At 42.4% G+C, this 16,289-nt stretch overlaps 1 protein-coding gene and 1 long non-coding RNA gene across 3 annotated transcripts; one reads left to right on the top strand and one right to left on the bottom strand.

Moving 5' to 3' along the window:
- Nucleotides 1-479: 479 nt before the first annotated feature.
- LOC133884335 (uncharacterized) lies at nucleotides 480-9,971 on the top strand. Of its 2 annotated transcripts, none has more exons than XR_009903090.1 (3): nucleotides 480-653; nucleotides 772-853; nucleotides 9,849-9,971. It is a non-coding gene; the product is annotated as an uncharacterized LOC133884335 (long non-coding RNA). The 2 variants fall into 2 exon arrangements; XR_009903089.1 differs by lacking the exon at nucleotides 9,849-9,971 and adding an exon at nucleotides 3,039-3,160.
- Nucleotides 9,972-10,311: 340 nt separating this feature from the next.
- On the bottom strand, nucleotides 10,312-13,217 carry LOC133885851 (Golgi apparatus membrane protein-like protein ECHIDNA). The gene is made up of 6 exons (XM_062325615.1): nucleotides 13,020-13,217; nucleotides 12,570-12,626; nucleotides 12,290-12,493; nucleotides 12,147-12,206; nucleotides 11,064-11,190; nucleotides 10,312-10,577 (listed from the first exon to the last, which is right to left on the bottom strand). Exons 1-6 carry the CDS (start codon nucleotides 13,032-13,034, stop codon nucleotides 10,489-10,491), a joined length of 552 nt encoding a protein of 183 aa, XP_062181599.1. The 5' UTR covers nucleotides 13,035-13,217; the 3' UTR covers nucleotides 10,312-10,488.
- Nucleotides 13,218-16,289: the final 3,072 nt, after the last annotated feature.

The following is a 16,289-nucleotide window of genomic DNA, read 5'->3' as shown; positions in this document are numbered from 1 at the left end:
CAGTACAGTAGTTATATGGACGCTTTATTGGCGTCCCTTATTCTATTGTCTTGTACAATATTGTTGTTCTCAATTGGTATTCTGAGAGAGAAAAAACATGATACCATATTACCGAACAAGCTTAAGCAACAAAGCAGAAAAAAATTATGCATTGGATGTTAGGTTCAGATAAGTACATTGTTCACTACAGTAATAATTTTCATCTCCATCGCAAAAGAAAAAAAAAAGAAGCTGCAGGGAATGTGCTCTTCAGTGCAGGAGACAAGTTGTCACGTCCCGAATCCGTAATCACGCGTTTAAGTCTATTGATGCGTCATTAGTATCATGATTAAATTCGAGGCAATTTATTTCGACGTATTAGAGTACTTCGTTTGAAGTTAATCGGGCAAGAGAAAGAAATTCGAGAGAGAAAAAATCGTTTTGCAGTAAAATAGGCTCTCTCTCTCTAGCACATGGGCCCACCTGGCCGGCCCCACCACCTCTCCCTTCACTTAGGCAGCACCCACCTGCTCTCTCCCTCTCCCTCCCTCATTTCACTTCCGTGCTCCCTCTCTCCTCAACTGGACAAGCCAAGGAGAGCAAGAGCTCTCCCTCCCCCTCAAGCTCCCTCTCTGATTTCCTCCCAAAATCCCACCTCAAAAGAAGCAATCGAGGTATGTATGTGCTACTCACACGTTTACTAGCTCCTAAGCTATCCGTCTATCCAATTCATTTTCATTTTTCCAAAGGATTTCAGCCGGTTTTGATGTCTTTTGGTGTTCTTGGTTGAAGCACAAGGAGCAAAGGCGTTCTTCCTCTTTCTGAGCTTTTCCTCCTTCAACTGACAGTCCCCAAGTTCAGCAAAGCATCTTGAGTGAGTCTCCTAAACTCTCATAGCATAGATGCACGTTTTGGTTAGATGAATCTCGAGTTTGAAGCTTTGATTGCAAAGTGCCTGAGTTCTTGAACTTTGGAGCTAAAATGTGAATTTGGGTGAGATTTGAGTTAGGAATCATGTTGCTAGGTTGGGGAATGAGTTCAGACTCTATGAACTATCTCAAACATGTCTCCCTTTTTGGTTTGGAGAGGCTCGCAAATCAAATCGGCCGAGATTTCCCCCTTAAGTAGTCTCTCTGGACAACCCGGATAATCCGGATTGACCCGGATAGTCCGAGTAAACCTGGAGAAACCTCATTGAATTGTCCTTAGAAATCGTTAGGGTTTAGGATGCAATTTAAGTCTAGAACCCTTTGGATAGTGCATATACATGTTGATATAGCATAGATTTAGCATGCGAGTTGAATTAGCCGAAGAAAACACTTTAAAACTCAACTCGGCCAGAACCTAGACAGTCCGAATTAACTCGGAGTGTCCGTGTAAATTCAATTTAGATTTATCCAAGAGTCTCACTCAGAGCCTCTCCCGGAGTGTCCGGCCCAATCCGGAGTATCCGGACTTGACCCGGAGAGTCCGAGTAAATTCAGTTTAGATTTAGCCGAGAGCCTCACTTGGAGCCTCGCCCAGAGTGTCCGGCCCAATCCGGAGTATCTGGACTCGACCCGGAGGTTCCGAGTTATTTCAAAAATGGCTAACCGAGAGCCCTCACCCGGAGGTTCCAGAACCTAGATACTCCGAGTTTAACCCGGAGTCTTTGGCCTCCTGTTACTTTTCCGGCGTTGTTTAGATCGCAAGTTTTATTATTCCTTCGTATGTCTTACACATTTAGCTTGTTGCTATGTATATTGTAGAATACATTGTGCACTTCATTCATGCTCATCATTGCACATGTTCTTCTTTAATGAACGAAGAACCGGAGCGTGTCGCGACCGTGGTTGAAGGTCACACCAATCTACCTGAGTTTTGCGAGTGTTGCGTGGGTAGCATAAGGCAAAACCCTAGAGTAGTAAGGCAAGCATCTAAGCATACTTCTCCCATTAATTTGTATCATATGTGTCTAATGTGTTAAATATGCTTTATGTACGTTATGCATGCGTTCGAGTCAATGTCGGGTTTATGATAGGTAAAACCTATGTTGATGCACTAATTCTCCTGTTATAAATAATTGTTGATTCGCATCCTTATAGTCTAGGTTTAATATGATGTTATCTAACTTAAAATGTTATTCGTGATTCTTAGTAAATGCTTAGGTCCTCGGCAGAAGTCGAGCAGTGAAATGTTCCATCGTTCGTGACCATAGGCTTTAATTACTTGTACAATGATCACAATGATAGGTTGATGGTGTTAGTTGGATGAGTGGTGAGGATGAAATAAGATGTGAGCGGTGTTGGGGGTGTTTCTCCTGCCCGGATGTCGAGATCCCCTGAGTAGATCGGTAGAGGAACCCGAACACAGTAAACCGCTTACGTCACTTAAGCACTAATCGTTATTGCAGTTGGCTCTAGCACTTACCGTACTAACCATATATCGATCTAATGGTAAGACAAGCCGAATACCTCTATTGTTGTGATCATTTGGGCTTGAACATCGACGATGTGAGCGAGCGGGCTTGTAGAGACACTTGTAGTTAATTTGGGAGTTAACCAAAGTGGGTTCCGCACCGAACGATGCATGATTCAAATGGTTAGGGCTTATTGGGAAAGGTTGACATGAGTACCCGCTTGTATGGACCTATGTGGTCGTGCAAGTCGTATGGTCCTTAATTCTTGTGGGTAAAGTTGTATCCCCTGTAGGGTGTAAAAATATTTCAAAACGTCGCGCTCTCGGTTATGAGCACGCTTCTATCCATTTACAGCAGTCGTAGAGTTACGAATGTGGATTGAGGTGGTTGATGGGTTGAGATGGTGCTTTACAAATCATATTCCTATGTTCTCTTTTACATTATGTTCAGTTGATGTTTATAGGCTAGTTTGTTACTTTGGTCAAGTATAGATGCTTACACATGTTTATGTTAAATTTTGCTTTCGCATACGAATTTACTTAAACATGTGGTCGTACTTTTGCTAATACCCCAATGCATAATTCTTGAAGTCGGAGTATTTATAAGTGTTCATTATGAATTAAGTCTTGCGAGTACCTTTGTACTCACGCTGCTATTTTAGATGCTACTGGCAAGAAAGAGTTGGTCTTTGGCTACTTCACATCCGCTAAGAGTGGTGGCGAGCATGAGTAGGCATCTACTCGGAGGTCGTGCTTTTGCGATGGAGTCTAAGGGCATATGGCTTTATCATTCTTTTGTTGAATAGTCTTTAGTCTTCCATTGCGTAGTTTCTTTTGTTGGTTAGGAGTTGAGTCTGTTTTTATCTCCTCCTAGCGCTCTTTTGCTGTAAATTGTAATAACTTGGTAACTGCTTAAGAACTTGTAATATAACTTTAATTACTTGCTCTTTCTTAAACTACGTTGTGATGCTATATGTTGGAGAGGCATGTGTTCCGATCTTGGGCACAAAACACGTCTCGGGACTACCGGGGTGGTATTCTGGTTAATCATTGCAGTCATGATTATACAAATATTTGACTTAGTGATTAATTAGAATACTATCTGGACGGTTCCTTACAGCGTAGTATCAGAGATTCGTTGAAGGAAGTAGCCTAAACATGCTTAGGACGTGGGTTAGTAAAGTGTCAAATCCACTGAGAAACCCACTAAAGTTTCTTTTATGCCTCCTCAGAGTTAATATGTATGAACTTGCTATAATATGCCCCTAAGTGTTATGTATGCGTGCTCGGTGCACTTGGATTGTTTGTTTGTGCATTGTGTTGTTTATTGTTATGTTGCATTAACGCATCCCGATAGCAGCAAGTATCGGGGGCTCAACAGATGCGAGGTATGGCCCGGTGTGTCCCATAAGGCAATGGTGCAGAAAATGAATACGTTAGTAATAACATATGAATATCCACCATATGATGGTAGATATGGTCGTCTATCCATATGGTGATTACATGGGGTATCCCGTAAGGTGATGGTACGGGACGTGAATACGTTGGCAGCAACGTATGAAACGTCATTTGTGTGGTGAATTGCACAAGCACCGTTCACGTGAATACTTGTTTTTCTCGTGCGAAAGGTGATGAATGTGATTGTGATGCTTGTATGAGAGAGAGATGCACTCGAGAAAGAAATGATTAGATGAGGATCGAACATATTTTCATTTTCTGTCTCTCATTTTGCACCGTACCTTTGAACATGCACTTTTCTTGATATATAATGCCTTAGTGCGCATCACTTGTTTGAGTCCGACATAGCAAAGATAGCATTGATCTATGTTGGAATTTGACTTTTTGAATGTACTTAAAGTTGCCTAGAGGGGGGGGGGGGGTGAATAGACGTTTCTGAAAATTAAAACTTAACAGCGGATTAAACAGATACCAGATACTCTGGTGAAGGTCGGATACTCCGGTCTAGTCCGGAATATCCGGGCTATACAGGATTTCGAAAACAAGTGAAGCTAGGCAAGTATAACTAGAGACTAAAAGATAACTCTAGTTCTATTATCAGTAAAATGCTTAAACAACAAGAGCTAACAGCAAGATACTCACAAATACTAATATATGAGAAAAATCACAAAACTACAACAACTAGTAAAGCTTGCACAAGTGATGAGACAAGAAATTATCCCGGAGTTCGGCCACCTCACAAAGAAGTGCCTACGTCTCCGTTGAGGAGCTCACAAAGAGCCGGGTCTTTTCCAACTCTACTCGATGTCGATTACAAACTTTTCGTGGCACTTCACAATGGTTGGGTACTCTACGGGCGACATCTTGCCGTCTAGGAGCACGAGGCTCTAAGAGAAACGATCACAAATGTATGCTTGATGACGAACTCAATGCTCAATAGCTCAATTTCACTTCCAAATATAATCTCTCAAATTTGGCGCAAAACTAAACACTAGAGATGTTTGGAGGGCTCTTAAATGCTCTTGGAAAGCTTTTTAAAGGTGGAGCTCAGCAACAACAACAAGCCATAAATGCTAGGGGGTGTGGGGGTATATATAGCTAACCCTCAAAAAGCTTTTTGAACACCGGAGTCTCCGGCCTGAAATCCAAAACGGGGTAAGAACGGTGTCAGAACTAGTCGTTACAGTTTTGTTGAACTGCCCGGAGTATCTGGTAAACACCGGAGTCTCCGGGCAAGACTTAGACACCACGAAGAAACAGTTCGGAGACTTACCGGACTCTCCAGGTATCGAAGTATCCGGTGAACACCGGAGACTCTGGTCATTTAAATTTAATGCTAACCGAGACTTTCTGGCGGAGTCTCTCTCGGAGACTTCGACCAAAAACTCACCGGAGACTCCGGTCTTTTTCTATTAAAAATATAAGCTTAACCGAGGCTCTATACCGGAGACTTTCTCGGAGACTCCGACCGAAAATTCACCAACCACCGGAGTATCCGGTGAACACCGGAGACTCCGGACAATTAAAAATATTCGGAACCGAGGCTCTCTGGAGGAGTCTTTCTCAGAGACTCCGGCCTAAAACACTGAGTACCGGAGTATCTTGAACATCGGAGACTCCGGGCTCAGCACAATCTGCCTATTTCTCCCGGTGTCCGTGGGTGAATGTGTCTCTCAACTATTGATTCTAATAGGTTACTTTTAGCATTGAGACACCATAAAAGCTAACAATTGCAACCCTCTTAATAGTACAGCTATCCTAGACTCAATTTCAAAGATAGAACAAATTAAATCCTATTGAGTACTACAAACCGCTTCTCTTTTCTTTCTAGGGGCATCAATCGTCGTGAGTCTTCACAAATAAGACTAGAACCTGTTCATAGCTTCGATAAACATATTAGTCCCTTAATCGTTTTGTCATCAATAAGCCAAAACCCACTTAGGGGGCCTAGATGCACTTTCACTTTTTCGCCTCTCTTTTATCTTATCGTCACAATAGGATGAGGACCCATCAAAATCTCGGAGATCGTCCCGAGGGTTCCAATGAGAATAACCTCATGCCGACTCCACCGCCGAGCATGACGGATGTATTGATACAGATAGAGCAAAACCATCAAGCTCAAACTGATCTCCTCAAAGCCCTCGTGCACAACATGGTCCCTCATGGAGGAGGTGGGGCTAGGCACCGAGATGACTTCGCAGATTTCGTCCGAACTCAGTCACCCACTTTCACGCGTGCTGAGGACCCACTCGATGCGGATCATTGGCTTTGCACCATCGAGCAGAAGCTCGCTCTCCTTCGGTGCGAGGACCATGAGAAGATGCTCTTAGCCGCCCATCAGCTCCAAGGTGCGGTTGGCGCTTGGTGGACCAACTATTTGGCCCTGCATCCCGCCAATCATCGAGTTTCTTGGGCAGAGTTTCGCTAGGTATTTCTGGATTTTCATATTCCCAAGGGTTTGATGGAGATCAAGAGGCGGGAGTTTATGGACCTCAAGCAGGGAGGCAAGCCTGTGATGGAGTACGTGCAAGTGTTCAATCACTTGGCATAGTATGCTTCGAAAGTGGTCAGCACCGATGAGAAGAAACAATATCGCTTTGTGAACGGCCTCACTTCCAAGATGCAAGACCATCTCTTAGCGCATGAGTTCGCTGACTTTAACAAGTTGGTGAGAACCTTTCTCACGGTGGAGTTCAAAATGAAGAACCACCAAGAAGAGAGATGCGCAAGAGGACTTCGTCACTTTCTATGGGCGAGAGCTCTTAACGCCCGCGTGCAGAGAGTCAACCCTCTCCATCCCACATGACGATTTTGGCTGCTCCGTAGCCAATGTGGATAGTGCGGCGTCCAACTTTTTTCACTCCGTAAGGATAACCCACAGTGTCTCAAGGGAGTGTGACAGGTGGCCCCGACAGCCCATGTTACAATTGTGGGCGCATCGGACACTTTACGCGAGAATGCCCTTTCTCGAAGCTCGGAGCCGCGGTGAATGCTCCAAGGTCACCACCACCCGCGCAATCCTCCCATCAAACCTCAAAGACTATGCAAGTCCCTAAGCGCGGTCGTGTCAACTACACCATCACCAAAGAAGCTCAAGAGGGTGCGAATGTGTTGATGGGTACGTTGCATGTGAATTTTAATTCTACCGTAGCTCATGCAGTCGTTTTTTTTGATTCTGGAGCTTCTCACTCATTCATAACAACGAGTTATACTCAGCGTCACAAGCTAAAAATTAGCGTCACCTCTACACCTTATCTCATAGATGCACCCAGAGCCAACGTTCTTGTTAATCAATATGTGACTAAAGCGTTGGTTATTATCAATAAGATGTCCTTCGGTGCAAATGTATCGGTAATAGACTCCAAAGGGATATATATCATTTTGGAAATGAATTGGCATACAAAGAATAAGGTTATCATTGATTATGCTCAGCGGACCGTCACCCTTAATGGTCTATCCGACGCCCAGATTCATGTGAAGCTCAGTGACGCAAATCTTTGTCTTTATGACCTAAAGGTTGTCGCAGCCACATATTTTCTGATTATTCCAGTCATGTGTGAATTTCTTGATATCTTCACAGAAGAATTGCCAGGAATGCCACCTGACCGAACTATGGAGTTCTCCATTGAGCTATTGCCCGGTACGGCTCATATTTCAAAGAGGTCCTATCGGATGTCGCCGAACGAGTTAGCGGAATTGAAGAAGCAAATTCAGGAATTACTTGCGATGGGTTTCATTCGTTCGAGTCAATGTCGGGTTTATGATGGGTAGAACCTATATTGATGCACTAACTTTTCTGTCATGAATAATTATTGATTCATATCCTTGTATCCTATGTTTAATATGATGTTGTCTAACTTAATGTTATTCATGATACTTAGCAAGTGCTTAGGTCCTTGGTAGAAGCCGAGCTGTGAAATGTTTCAGCGTTCGCGAGCATAGGCTTTAATTACCTGTACAACAATCACAACGATAGGTTGATGGTGTTGGTTGGATGAGTGGTGAGGATGAGACGAGATATGGACGGTGTTGGGAGTGTTTCTCCTGCCCGAATGTGAGATCCCCTGGGTAGATCGGCAGAGGAACCCGGACACCATAGGTCGCTCGCATCACTTAAGCATTGATCATTGTTGCGGTTGGCTCTAGCACTTACCATACTTACCACATGTCGATCTAATGGTAAGACAAGCCGAATACCTCTGTGGCAATGATTATTTGGACTTGAATATCGACGGTATGAGCGGGCAGGCTTATAGAGACACTTGTGGTCGCTTCGGGAGTTAACCAAAGTGGACTTCGCACCGAGTGATGCATGATTCAAATAGTTAGGACTTATTGGGAAAGGTTGACATGAGTACCACTTGTATGGACCTATGTGATCGTGCAAGCCATATGGTCCTTAAGTCTTGTGAGTAAAGTTGTACCTCTCTGCAGTGTGTAAAAATATTTCAAAATATTGCACTCTCGGTCATGAGCATGCTTCTGTCAATTTGCAGCAGTCGTAGAGTTACGAATGTGGATTAAAGTGGTTGATAGGTTGTGTCGGTGACATGGGAACCAGGGGTCCCTGAGTCCTGAGGCCAGAACAGCAAAGTGCCACATGGTGCTCTCCCTCGGGGGTTATCTCCCCGAGGTCAGAGAAGACCAAGTTCCGGGAGAGGGTGCTCGGGGCTATGAACAGTAGTCCCCGAGTACCCGAGTTCCCCGATGACCCGAGAAGGCTGAGTTCCCCGATGACAAGAGAAGTCAGTTCTGGGAGAGGGTGCTCGAGGCCGTGAACAGTGGCCCCCGAGCACCCAAGTTTCCTGAGGACCCGAACAGTCAAGTTCCGGGAGAGAGTGCTCGGGGCCGTGAACAGTGGTCCCCGAGCACCCGAGTTCCCCCGAGGACCAAGAGAGGGCATATCCGGGAGAGAGTGCTCGGGGCTGTGAACAGTAGTCCCCCGAGCACTCACAGTTCCCCGAGGGCCTGAGAAGTCCTTCACCGGTGGTCCCCACAAGGGCTCAACGGTGAGGTGTCAATTGGTGAGAGGCTTGATGCCGCATTTAAGAGGGCGCGCGGCCTGTCACTTTAATGCACGAGTCTGGCAGAACTAGAGGCACACCGCCTGCCGCCCTGCTGTGTCAGGCTTGCTCTGACCGGGCGGGCACGCGGGGCTGCTCGGTGGCTACCCGGTGGGCCTTCCCCGCAGCACTCGCCGAAAAGCAGAATGATGGCGAACAAGACCGGACGGGGGCGCGTTTTCAACCCTCTCCATTACCTCGAGCTGCAGTCCATGATGGTTACTTTTCATTTATGGCGCCTTAGAACTTGTGCCATCCTTTCTGGGCACGCTACCGCTCCAACGGGTATATAAGCGGGGTGGACTCCCCGGAGAAGGAACGGATCGAGACTTGGATCGACCAAAGACATAGAACACGTCGGACGAACTCCGGACGATGACGACGGAAGAAGCACGAAGCTCTAGACTTAGACAAACATTCTTGTAACACAGCAGATCCTCAGAGAGACATCCTCAGAGCATTTATAGCATACACACAGGAGTAGGGTATTACACTCAGTGCGGTCCGAACCTGTCTAAAAATCCCCTGAGCATTTACTTCCTCCTGCATCCGATCATTCCACCCCACTTGCATCTCATTTACTCCCATTTATTTCACGTACAAGGCGGGTTCAGAATCATCCCCCCGGCCAAATCTCAAAAGGGGTCCCTCCGGATCCCCCCTTGAGGAATTCACCCTCCGACAGGTTGAGATGGTGCTTTATAGATATTATTCTTATTGTTCCTTTTACATTATGTTCAGTTGATGTTTATAAGCTAGTTTGTTATTTTGGTCAAGTATAGATGATCACACATGTTTATGTTAAATTTGCTTTCACATATGAATTTACTTAATTATGTGACCGTATTCTTGCTAACATCATAATGCATAATTCTTTAAGTCAAGCTATTTATAAGTGCTCATTATGAATTAAGTTTTGCGAGCACTTTCGTATTCACGCTGCTATTTCAGGTGCTACTGGTAAGGAGAAGTTAGTCTTTGGCTACTTCACGCTCGCCAAGGGTAGCGACGGGTATGAGTAGACATCTACTCGGTGGTCGTGCTTTTGTGATGGAGTTTAAAGGCATATAACTACATCCTTCTTTTGTTATATAATCTTTAGTCTTTTATTGATTAAGAGTTAAGTTAGTTTTTATCTATGCCTAACTTTTTTTCTGTAAATTGTAATAACTTAGTAAATACTTAAGAACTTGTAATATAACTTTAATTACTTGATCTTTCTTAAACTGTATTATGATGCTATATGTTAGATAGACATATTTTGATCTGGTATATAAAACACTTGGTGAGACTAACATGATGATATTTAATTAATCATTATAGTCATGATTATATCAATTTAGTGATTAATTAGAATACTTTCTGAATAGTTTCTTACAAAGGGTACGGAAGTTTCATGGACAAACCATCCAACTGCATTAACCGATGGTGTTTGATCAAAATCGACCTATTTGTTGTATGAGTCAAAAAACTGTATGCCGGCGGTTTTACATCTTTGCGATCCGAGGAAAGCAGTAACATACAATGCACACTCATCCTTTTGACAAATTGTACACTGTTGTGTGTAATATTTGGGCCTCCATGTGGGACTTCAGATGACTCCAAATGCTGATTGCAGCGATGATGTGACGCGGGAAGCCAGCGCATTTTGAGCGAAAGCCTGGATGTTCTTCTTGGCATCTGTAAAAGAATAATAGCAATGCAGTCCGTTAGATTTTGGTTGCTACAACTCAGGCTCCGCAATGAAGTTGTGGCAAGATTTCAAGCTAAAAGTTCTATTTCCACAACAACAGAGACCTATATGACATGAAATGTAAAGCAGGACTCCAAAATCTGATTATTTGATTAATAATAAGAGCATAATACTGTAGAATAGTAAAATGTTCGAAGAGATATGATCGAACAAGCATAATAGCTAATGAAATTTTATTCCTGCAACATGCAAAATTCAGCAAACCAAGGAGCTGAACTGTTTTGAACATTATCGAAGATAACGAAATTATGCAAAATCACACTCATTATCTTTAGAACTATTATGCTTACTCTTGGTATACAGCACTGTTCATCTGAATCAATTATCAGTTTTTGAGAGGTCAATCATTATAGAGCATATTAACTCAGCCGAGAAATTTTGACTGGAAAGTGAACGTCTCAATTATGACATACCTTTGTTGCATTTCGTGAATCCAACAATGTTTGCAATGCTTAGAGTCAAGCAAACTCCAACAACAAGAAGGAAATCAGCCTCAAGTCTGATGAGTGAAAATATACCGAGAACGATCCATGCAGCAGCCTGAAACATGGAGAGGTCTATTTATATATATTCTAATACATAATGCTTATCACATTAGTAGGTAAACATAGAAAAGAGATAATAAAAAGCCTTCAAGGGGTCGCCCTCAAGTATTGGCACATGTGAGACCCTTCTTTGCTATCATTTCCATCATTAAGACTTAAAGATAGACTTCCGTTTTCTCAAAAGAACATACAGAATAGCTAGATTTGTTGAGAAGTAATGATACTATCACAGAAACCCTAACTTAGTTGTCATGGTATATTGGTAGCATGGGGGGAACGAACAGAGGGGACAGTTGATGCAAAAGCTGTATGCAGGAGGGTCAATTTTGTTATAGGTCCTAACAATGTGTGTGACAAACAGAGATTGTTGATTTAAGTGAGAAGCTAGAATCCACTATAAGTATAGTTTTTTTATTCATGCAGGATGCAGCACTTACCAAGACCTAGAGTTTCATGCCTTTAGCCCATGAAACATTTGAGGAAGAATAAAGTGATAGAGAAATAGAAAACATTGCAGCCTCCACATATTTGACCATCAACCATAAAAGGTTGCACTTATATGAAGTTGTTAGCTAAACTTATCCCCAATGGTTATTTACCATAGTTGTAATTTGTGACAAGTTTAGGTGCTTTTTTCTCCTCTGTCAAATTAAATCCAATAATTAATGAAACTAGTGGGAAATAGGACTATCTTAAAATTAAGAATCATTAATTGGACATGGACAGACATAGCGAAGGAACAAGGAAAAATGAAACAATCAAGAACATTTGAAAAATGTAAGTAAACTATTATAGCATTTTGCTCCCCTAATTGAGTAATTATTAACTGATTGGTTCCAAAAAAATTCCAATCAAGTAATCTCAGACATCGTGATATCTATCTAAGCTTAATGCTAGTAGTCTACAATCTATGCCATTGTATGCTCTATAACAGATAACAACATCACTTACAGTCAAGTAAAGAGTCCACCAGAACAGCCACGAGTCCTTTTTGTTCATCCGAGCGAGAGACTGCAAGGAACCCTCAAGTCATCTTACAATAATTTCACGCGTAAAACAGCAGCAGCAACATCACAGACAAAGTAAGCACAAACCTCCCCGTCGAGGCACTCGAACTTCCACACGCTGTTTCCCTCGTCGTCAATCTCATTCCACCATCGCAGCCCAACCAAAATTCTGCCACTCACGTTCTTCACCACCCAGAAGTCGAGTGCTGCGAGGAGCACGGTGATCACAAAGATGATGACGAAGCTCTTCACGAAGAGCGAGAACAGGATGTAGAAGGCCAACGCCGCCGCCTTTGCACAAACAACAAGAGTTACCATGATTCTACATGAACACAATGTAAGATCCATGAGACAGGTAAGCGATTACCTTGAAGAGCACATGGAAGAAGCACGTTATGGGATTGGCATAATTCTCGCTAACCACCTGAAACAATGTCCGTGTCATTATTTGTTTAGACAGACTAAATCAGATCAGAACTGAGCAAAAGATTAAGCAAAACAGAACTGGCAGTCCAATTCAGCACAAGAAACCGACATAGCGACATCCACCTATCCTAGAAACCAAATCTTGATTCATCGCTTCTTCATTGATTAGCTCAGATCTCATGTCGCCAATCCCCTTTCGTGTCACCTAATTGAGATTCCCAGACCATTCCAAGAAGACGCCACTTATCCGAACCATAACGCGTGAACCCTATTCCAAGAAACCACCAGATCCGAAGCAAGTTCCTACGCGAGACCAAATCCGAGGAAGAATGGGAACAGAACGAACTGCTCGGATCCAAGAAGAGGCGGGGGAATGGAGCGGGGGTACCACCTGGCGCTGATCCATGGATGCTTGGCGCTGCCCCCTGCCGCCAACGGATGCTCGCGCCCTTGCTCCGTCTCTTGGGTGCTACGGATGCGCGTGCTTTGGTGGATGCTCCTGCTCGCTCGGGCGCGCGTCGCGCCCTGTCCCGGGCTCTGCGCTGGTCTGTCCCTCCCTGGAGGTCCAAGACGTCACACTGAACTGAGAGATGGTCAAAATTGGAAAAATGCAAAAGTTAAAATATTTTCAAGCTTTTACCTTCTGCAAGAGTTTATGTAGGAAACCCATGTTTAAATTTCCACAAAAGTTGAACCATTTATACAATACTGATGAGAAAACCTTTCGAGAGTAAAAAGGAATAATTCATCATTGTGCAAGACAATGTACAAGTCTTGTGGATACTTGGATCCAATATTAACGTGGTAAATACAATCAACCCCATAATTATACCCCATCTAATCATAAATATATGTAGTTTTGGACAACGTTACAACCTTTTAAAATAAAAATATAATCTACCGTAATATTTATAAAGCCTGGAGAATTATTACAATATATTTTTCAAGATAAATCTGTATATATATTTTTTATGTTCCTAATTTAAATAATTAGAGAATGTTGGTAGTCAAAGTTTAAACCTGACAGCATGTACATCTAAATTGACATTTGTTTATGATTGCCGGAGTAGTCAGTCACTAGCAACCGGAATTTATAAGAAAGTTATAGCGATAATAAGTAGCTTGGAGAAATTAGGTCGCAGTAACCTCCCAATGCAATCTGCATGAGCTCACTCACTCACGATTGACCTGTGGTCAAGTGTAAGGCATGTGATAACAAAAAAAATTAGAGGCAACGTTGTACACGCTGCAAGTCATTGTGGTCTCGTGAAGCTATCGATGCACCATCCGTTTCGAGACATATCAAGGAATAGTATTTCATGACGAAACTCCATTTTGACTCTGAAAATAAGTGCGACATCACTTATGCTAGACTACTGGATGGTTTGCTTCTACGTGGGCAAACAATGAGCAAATCTAATCCAACTGATGCTGATTGATATCACCAAAACAGAAAGTCTAGCGCTGCTACCGGTCTAGCTGTTTGTTAAGTAACTAGAGGGGCCGAGCGGGGAGAGCTTTTTCTCTAGCATGTGGTGTTTGTTTTCGATTATGTATAAACCATTGTTGTCGTTAAAACGAGCTTAACAAAATGAGATTCATATTGAATATATTTTAAAGACATTCTATATGTACGGGTAAATAATATGTTGAAATTTTTACCAAACACTTGTTAAATTTGCTACACATATCCACATAAGATGCTACTATAAGTTGAGATTTAAAGTTGCTATGTAAGTTCTTATACAATCTCAACACAAGTTACCATAAAATGTTCGCTAAAGTTTCTATTAGATTCGAATCATAGCAAATTCTTACACTCATTGGAGTTGGAGTTAGTCAATCAATAATAAGTTGCTACTACTAACTTCTGAGGAGACTATGTAGTAACTTCAAAAGGTGTTCAGTACCAACTCCAATAAGTGTTGGTAACCGTTTCAATGAATATTTTGTATCAGTTTCATGGAATGCTTAGTAACAATTTATGTAGATATAGTGATGAAGGATAAGGACTCCTAAAAGAAGATAGGTGAATTAGGATATTTAAAATTATTGGCTCTAAAATTTTCACAAGATAAGTCTATATCAATTTCTATCTAAATATGCTCTAGGCTTATTTAGTGTGTCTACTCTATCGTTTAAGAGAATTGCAAGGTAAATTATAAGTAAGTAAATACGGTAACGTAAATGATGTAGAGAGACAAACTCGGTACGAGGGATTTTTATCCCGTGGTATCAGTGGCGCATAAGCTATCTCTAGTCCACGTTGGAGCTCCATAAAAGATATACTTCCGGTCGTCGAGTCTCTTCCGGTCACGGCTCTTAAGATACTAAGTCACCAAGACAATGCCTCAAGCACGATGAGCCACCAAGCCACTAAGACGAGGTCTCACCACTAACCTCTCTTCTGATCACTTATACACCGTCTTCACTTCGGAGCTTTAGTCATAAAGACAAGAGCCTCCGCGTCCCCAAAATTCTCTTGTCGGAGGGTTAACAAGTTACCGGCGAGTCACAAAGAACCAAGATGCCAGCGTACCAATAGGTACAAGCTTGGATCACTTTTTATCCACACTCTAAGTTGTAGCACTTAACAAATCTTCTCTCTAGACCTATAAGCACTAATCACTCGCTAATAGTGTGTTTTATTGCTTTGGATAAACACTTTAAACTCTTGGATAGCTTAGATGTCTTTTAATGTGTACAAGGATTTCTCTGGACTCCAACTGCTCCAAACGAATGAGTGGAGGGGTATGTATAGCTTCAACCTAGCGGACTATTCGTTATCCCAACGGCTCAAATATTCTGTGAACATCAGATGATCCGGTGTTAACAGAGGTATAAGCACTGGACCATCCGGTGTGTACATTCTCAGAAACTAGTCATTTGAACTCCATCCAGAGTTCTTCTGAACATTGAATACTCCGGTATATACATCCTCTTCATCACCAAACTATCCGGTGCCTTATCCTGAGCTAGACCACGTCAAACTTCTTCTCTGCACAAAATACTCCAATGTGCACTATCTTCATCACCAGATCTTCCGGTGTATAGAACTTTCTTTTCTGGGTTTTCCACACACTCTGTTAAATACTCCGATGAAAGCCTTCGGTGTACATCACTTTATTACCGGACTATCCGGTGAGTTATTAGTCTTCTGCACCGTGACACAAGTCACAAAATGCTCCGGTGTGACATTCATCTCATCGCCGAATCATCCGGTACCTTATAATCCATTTCCACCGAAAATACCAAACTTCTGTTAAATAGTCCGGTGTACATTTCTTCTGATCGCCGGACCTTCCAGTGAGAACAATTTCTCTAGAACTTTTTTTAATTCAATCAAACTTTGTCGCGGCTGTGGTGACTTTTTTTATGTATTGTATCCATGAGACCTACTAACATATATTCTTGATAAACATGTTAGTCCCATCGACTGTGTTGTCATTAATCATCAAAATTACAATCAAAACTTAATAGAATCATTTTTGCTACAAGTATAGCTACTCAAATTTTGTTATAATTTGGAAGCCTAAAAGCATTCAATGTAAGTTGCTACATAGTTTCTACAAATATCATCTAAAGTTGCAATACGGTATGCACGTAAGTTGCTCCGTAGAGTGTTTACATGTTGCTATCAAACACGCATTAAAGTTTTCAA

The sequence above is a fragment of the Phragmites australis genome, chromosome 11 (assembly GCF_958298935.1).
Source record: "Phragmites australis chromosome 11, lpPhrAust1.1, whole genome shotgun sequence".
Taxonomy (NCBI): Eukaryota; Viridiplantae; Streptophyta; class Magnoliopsida; order Poales; family Poaceae; genus Phragmites; species Phragmites australis.
The sequence above is the reverse complement of the archived record's forward strand: the minus strand, read 5'-3'. Positions and strand labels throughout refer to the sequence as shown.

What these genes read in the sequence shown, in the direction of transcription:
- LOC133885851 (XM_062325615.1), bottom strand. An exon ending in TCTTCCATGTGCTCTTCAAG is followed by an intron (nt 12,494 to 12,569) that starts GTAATCGCTTAC and finishes GTTTGTGCAAAG; the next exon opens with GCGGCGGCGTTGGCCTTCTA. An exon ending in GGTGGACTCTTTACTTGACT is followed by an intron (nt 11,191 to 12,146) that starts GTAAGTGATGTT and finishes TCCATGTTTCAG; the next exon opens with GCTGCTGCATGGATCGTTCT.